The following is a 6,456-nucleotide window of genomic DNA, read 5'->3' as shown; positions in this document are numbered from 1 at the left end:
ATGCACGTTTGTATAAAGAAACAACCTGTCCCACCTCCAAGCTGAAACGGATACTTTTTACGCCTCTATCGTCGGAGAGTTACAATCTCGAAGTTCGCGTATTATGATTGTTTACAATGATCCTCGGTTAGGGATTGTTTAAGAATAAAATACACCTGGCACGTGTACCAGTCTCATTCAAAATTGAGTTGAATACCTTGTCCCGCAAGTGCTTTGCATTGTTTATTTATACTGTTCAATATCAATACAGTTTTCCCTTTGTATTCTATTATCCATACACATGAATATGGTCTTAAAACGTTGGTACATTTTTAGAAGGAATAAGGTATCATTTTAAAACATCTAAGGGAATATCAATACAGGTTGGTCACAAGATCAAGTCCCATAAATCCCGAAAAAAAAAACATTTGTAGCTCGAAATATCGTCATTTAAAAGCCGTATTACAAATTATTCATATTTCTTATATTCATTGCTGTTTTAACTTTTGTTTTTGCTTATAACCAATGGACTATCTTTGCATTATACCACAAAAATACGTATATATTTCATAGACCTGATGTATTTATCATAATACGCTCTATATATCGCAGAATGTATTGGAAATTAACATCATTCAGTAACGATAGCATATGAAGCGCATAAAACATCGGTGTGCTTTATTATTTTTAGCCGGGCTTATTGCTCAAAGAGCAATAGCCGGCTTATGGGATCCTGTTCAACTTCCTGTTCAAGGCAGGATGTTGACCCAATAGTCGCCAAATTAAACTGACGTTCTGAAATATAGTGTATCTACTTGTAATCGCTGTTGAAACAATTTATACTCATAATCTGATTAATTAAATGTGAATATAAACTGTACTGTATTTATTATTGTGCAGTTATCAAAAATACATTTGTTCTTAGTAGAGAACTTTTAACAAATCCCTACGCATAGCCTGGTTCCCTGTCCCTGTTTTGCTTCGTTTACTCTGCGTCACTGCCTCGGCAATGGTGAGACAGGGTACCAGGCTAAATTTTCCACTTATTCGGCAAACCTAATCAGCCGAGGAGTCCCTAATGATGCAGGTGTTAGGCCTACACAGTGCCCCCCCTAGACATCGCCAGATTTCGTTTCTGGAGATAAACAAAGAAGACGCCATATTACACAAGGTATTAGGTATACGCGATTGCGGTATGGCGTTCTCCATGGTCAAATTATACAGCTGGTACAACGAAACTTATGCGGAAATCGGAGACTGCCGTACAATCTGACCACGTTTTAAAAAAGTTTGTGTATGACAAAGATGCGCAGTTTATAAGGGGAATTGTGCAAGCCTCCATGCGAGACCGGAGCTACAGGTTACTGTAAGTTCATCCCATTTCTTTGAGATTTTTGGAAGAATGAAAAGTTTTTTTTTAAGTCTTTGCCTTGCCAATGACCAAATAAATGGTTGACTACAGTATCTGAAGAAATTTTAAGGAGTTGAATGAATGTCATACAGACCTCTGCCTATGGCTGCTAAATCAAAGCTTTACAAAAGTTTTAAAAAGTTGTCCATATAATTTTGAAGCGATATGAGCAAAATTAAATCGATAAAAATAACCTATTGCAGATTTATTAAGAACAGGTGCATGTGGTGGATTTTGATCCGCTCCCGTATAAAACAAAAATGGCGTCGTACAGCAGACGCTTCATACTCGTCGTTATTTTCGTTAAATAATGCAAGTAGAAAAATTACCATGGATAATTTCGTTTAGTATCATTGCATGCAGGAGAATATTCATTTGATTTGCACCAAAACATGACTGATTCTGTCAGGAAAATGGAAAGCTAGCCGAAAATTCTATGGCATGTCCTGTCGCACGACTGCTTTTTTGTGCGTTTTCAAAGACTTGATATATCAATGGTGAGTTTATTAATTCTAAACAACTTTTTCTTTCTCCGAGACGATTTGGGGTTTGGAAAAATTGTGTAATTTATGTATTTTGCAAAAAATTTACAAATAAATACCGTTTGACAGATTTTTAAACGTAAAAACGAAAATCGGCAATAATGGGTACTCGGCAATAATGGGTGTACTCGCACGTTATATGTTTTATCCTGCCTATGCAATAAATCCAGAACAAACCTCTTTCCGAATTTCCTTGACTGAAAGTGTCTATGCAATGTCTTAATACATAATAATAAATTAATTTACAATTCTTTTTTTTTCTCTCTCCACAATTTTCAAGTTTCCATGTAAACATGCTTTTTACTTTTAAAATTGATAGTATCAGATAATATAAGTAAAATTCTAGGTGGTTATTTTTTTTTTATTTTATTAGATTACTCTTGGTTCTAACTACACAGTTGAACAGAGTACCTGTGAATGTGTACATGGGATGGACAAATGTCACCATAAAGCCAGCATTCTTCTCTATGGGTAATTTATATGCAATTTATCTAATATGTAAATTCACTTGGTCTGTTTTAGGTATGCTTTACCAAATTTAATGTTAAATAGAAATTATATCAAAACATGCACACCAATATATATACCCGGTATATACAAGTGTGCAGTTCACCATGTGACTGTAGGTAGCAGGGTACTATTCGTGCCCTGGAACCTCCAAGTCCACTACCTTGGCATATATAAGCATACTTGTAACTATAAAATCTAACTTTAGGCCCCAAGACTATAATATAACTTAGTAAATTTATGGAACATGTTGATACAGGTACAAAAATGTCAGCAAAACTGATGTACGCCAGAGTTGGATTAAGCATCCAGAGTGCGCCACCTCGTCAAACTAAGACGATGGAAGAACTTTTTCCTGCACCTGACAGGTTTATAAATTACAGGTATGCATTTATTATGACTGTTTCATGAATGGTGCAAAATATTAAAAAATGACAGTACCCCAAAAGTGAAAATATAAAAAATAGAGAAATAGCATATTTTTTATGGGCAATATACACTTTTTTCAATGGATGGAACTGTATCTCTCTGGTCGTCCATCCTAATTTTTTCAGACCAGCAAGCTACAGATCTGCAGCTAGCATGGTATATGTAAAACCATTCAGTGTTGTATTATGCTCCATTTTTCAACTTTTGTCAAAAATTACTAGGGCAACAAATAGGCCAGTCAATGATAGGGACAGGGAGTTCCTATATCAGAAATTGACAACTGTAGGGAGATTTTCAGGTTAATATATCTGGTGTTTTATTTTAGTGTCACACTGTTTACTAGTTTATTCTATTGTTACTTTTTTGAAAATTTATACTGTGATAGGATAGAATGCACATACACACATGTATATATATATATATAAATTCACAAAACACCTAACTAACTCATTACACCCGGACTTTGGACTTCAGATATTTAATGGCTTATTTGACATTGGACTGAAATTCTGACAAGATGTGCAGTCTTTCCATTCTTTTTGCTTTTTTTGTCTTTTACATGTTTAGTTTTGTTCTTGTCTCTTTTGTTTTTGTTTTTGTGTTGACTTTGTTTTAAACTTTTAATTATACATTTATACTATCAATTTCAATTCAGTGTGAAGTTTTGCATCAAGTCACAATCTTTTTTGACAGATGCATTCAGCGTAAACAATTCATGTGATTGATAAACTCATATTAGCAACCTTGACACAGAAATAGTCTGTTGTACAAGCAAACAATCAAGGATTAGAAGAAAGTTCCAGTCGTAAAGCTTGCGGTTAGGAGGCGTATACTATTTACCTTGAATGCATCTGTCAAACTAGAAGATCGTGACGTAATATAAAACTTCAACTCAACTGCAACCTTTAGTAAAATGTTTAAATATTATTCACCCTATTTCTCATACATACTTAAAGGAAGTTATTTGTACATTCTTTTCACATGTATAAATATTGAAATCCAAAATTTATTTGAAGTAGTAAATAAAATAAGTTTGAAAAAATATTTAACATATATACCAGTATTAAGAATTGGTGATGTAACTGCAATACAGGTTTATTGAGTATTTGTTGTCTTTTTCACTGAGGGTTTAATTTTTTTGTTTAATTAAATCAACAGCAATGCATTGGATACTATCCCCCGAGCCGCCTGTGCCCACACTTGCAGTGCCTCTAGTTGAAGACCTCATCTCTAGCCAGGAATTTATTTCTGCAGAGAATCCAATCGCTTGGATGAAGCAAAAATTAATGATAAATGAGCAAGAAATCCAACAGGTAAAGACAAATGAGTTGCATAATGAATAGAATGTATTCTGTTTCATTATGAATGTTGTTTAAGTTTTAAGATTTTTGTCATGTTTTAGATTGCCTGTCTTACCACTGGTCAAAAGGAAAATTGCATGTGGTCATCTGTTAGGAAGAATAGATCAACAGCTTCAAACTTTGGTTGTGTTTTGGCAGCGATCAAGAGAAATAGGTATACTGGTAGTGTACATGCCTTTATATGTATATGTAATTATAAATGATACTTGTAAAAGCAGTTAATTATAAAATCAAAAATATTGAAAGTTTGCTCCTTATATAACAGATATCCTGTCTCCTTATACAAAAGATTATGCTCAGCTTATGATCTGTCAAAGAAGGATGCCATTATTTGGGGGACGTGCAATGAAAAAGTCGCAATTGAAAAGTATAGAACTTTTGGGGATGCAGTTGTAGAGCCAACAGGTTGGTACATTTCTTTCCTAAGCAAAATTTCAATTTCTTTAAAGCAAATAAAAATTGATGATAAATAAAAATTTTTCTTGAGCTAATTTATTTAAAATTCAGTTATTAAACTGAAGTTGAAGATAATGAATATAAATATACTGTTTGTATATTCTATTTATAACAAGTCATCAATGCATAAGAAAATCAGAGTGTTGCATATTAATGCTATTTTGAAACTTTATAATACTGTTCATATTAGGTATCTGGCTACACTGTAATGGTGTTCTTGGGTCAAGCCCCGATGGACTCATTCGTTGTCCTGCTGCATTCGGATTCAGCTATCAGAATCCAGGACTCGCTGACATATTAGAGATGTCAAACGTTAAGCCAGAAATACTGGAGGTGAAATGCCCCTTTTCAGCAAAGAATATGACAATTCCAGAAGCTATTGAAAAAGTACACGATTTCTGCCTAGGTAATAATAGTGTGTATGTATTTGTTTGAATACGTTTCATGTACTGAGATATTACTTTAAATAATTCCAATATATTAGTTTGGATAAATTTAAGTACAATTTAGCAATTGTTAAAAAAGTTTTTTCCTTCTGTTGTAATGTTAGTCCTCAAGGCAGATGATTTGCCTTCTCACTTTATTGTACAGTAAGGAACAAAATACTTATACATGTAAATATTTATTAGTTAAATAGTTTTGTCTTATATTAATGATTGAGGCACCAATGAAAATTCTTATTCTTTAAAAATCTTCAACATATATATTTTTTTCATATAGAGGTTCAGGATTTTAATGGAGTCAAGTCCTTCAAGCTATGAGAGAACCACCAATACTATGATCAAGTGCAAGGACAGCTTCATATAATTGGGAAATCCTTGTGTGATTTTATGGTCTGGACACCAAAAGACTGTGCGATTGTGAGAATTAACAAAGACATCAATTGGGAGATCAACATATCTGTTTTGACAGACTTTTATTTCTGTAAATTTCTCCCGTATTTACAACAGCTATAAGATATAACATTAAACATGGTGAAAACATTTTAATTTTAATATCTTAGTTATCTACACTTGCAAAATTCTGAGCAATTTCCTGCATAAGGGGATCCTGAAAATTGACTAAAACACAGCATAATTGAAAGACTTTTGTAGAAATATATCTAAATTGCTGCGGAACATGCCTTGAAATTTCATAATTCTTAATACGCTCATTTTCTCTTTCAACATGTATGCGTGACTTAGCAATTCTTCGACATAGTTGGACCTCACTGGAAAGGGAGGAATATTTAGATGTACTCCTTGGGGGCAACAACTTGTGAATAGTGAACCCTTTGTCTGCTAAGATCATATCACCTGGAGATAACTGTTCTAAGACTTTACAATGTTCTACAATTGCAACATCAGATGTGCTGCCAGGGTGCAATTTAGTAATACATGTAAATACCAAAGCACCATTAGGTGCAACACCTGTAACACTTTTAACAGTGTGAGAATTTTTGTATCTGCTGTATGTGCTGGCCTGCAATCTCATATCATTCCCTGGAACATCCTGGGTGATTTCTGTTGCATCAAGTACTATTCTACATGAACTAAAATCCCCAAAACTTGTAGGCATAGACCCTTGCACATTCGTCATGAAATTTTGTGGATGTAATGATTAGGTTCTTTAATTGTGCTCATTGGATTTAAAAATTCGAAGCTTTTATTAGTTTCCATGGAAAGGGGGGAAAAGTCAAAATTCTTGAACTTCGATTTTTAAATCAAAGTACTGAAAGTACAGATAGGTTTGATGGTTGTCCAAGTTTGAGTTCTAGAAAAATGTCCATCCA

At 33.8% G+C, this 6,456-nt stretch overlaps 1 protein-coding gene across 2 annotated transcripts; it reads left to right on the top strand.

Moving 5' to 3' along the window:
* The first annotated feature begins 1,068 nt into the window (after positions 1–1,068).
* On the top strand, positions 1,069–5,674 carry LOC134261057 (uncharacterized). 2 transcript variants are annotated; one of them, XM_062743534.1, is made up of 7 exons: positions 1,069–1,345; positions 2,306–2,403; positions 4,027–4,181; positions 4,271–4,383; positions 4,495–4,634; positions 4,876–5,104; positions 5,406–5,674. In XM_062743534.1, exons 1-7 carry the CDS (start codon positions 1,221–1,223, stop codon positions 5,419–5,421), a joined length of 876 nt encoding a protein of 291 aa, XP_062599518.1. In that variant the 5' UTR covers positions 1,069–1,220; the 3' UTR covers positions 5,422–5,674. The 2 variants fall into 2 exon arrangements, with proteins under 2 accessions (XP_062599518.1, XP_062599517.1); XM_062743533.1 differs by having other exon boundaries at positions 1,071–1,345; positions 4,876–5,091.
* Positions 5,675–6,456: the final 782 nt, after the last annotated feature.

The sequence above is a fragment of the Saccostrea cucullata genome, unplaced genomic scaffold (genome assembly GCF_032062105.1).
Source record: "Saccostrea cucullata isolate Sc308-1 unplaced genomic scaffold, CSIRO_AGI_Scuc_v1 ctg12477, whole genome shotgun sequence".
NCBI classification, from domain to species: domain Eukaryota; kingdom Metazoa; phylum Mollusca; class Bivalvia; order Ostreida; family Ostreidae; genus Saccostrea; species Saccostrea cuccullata.
This window is presented reverse-complemented; position numbering and strand designations above follow the sequence as displayed.

Excerpts from the sequence above, each read along its gene's own strand:
- LOC134261057 (XM_062743533.1), top strand. The coding sequence starts at position 1,221 with ATGCGGAAATCGGAGACTGCCGTACAATCTGACCACGTTTTAAAAAAG. Across the intron at positions 2,404-4,026 it reads GCCAGCATTCTTCTCTATGG|CAATGCATTGGATACTATCC; the intron begins GTAATTTATATG and ends TTAAATCAACAG. Across the intron at positions 5,092-5,405 it reads AGTACACGATTTCTGCCTAG|AGGTTCAGGATTTTAATGGA; the intron begins GTAATAATAGTG and ends TTTTTCATATAG.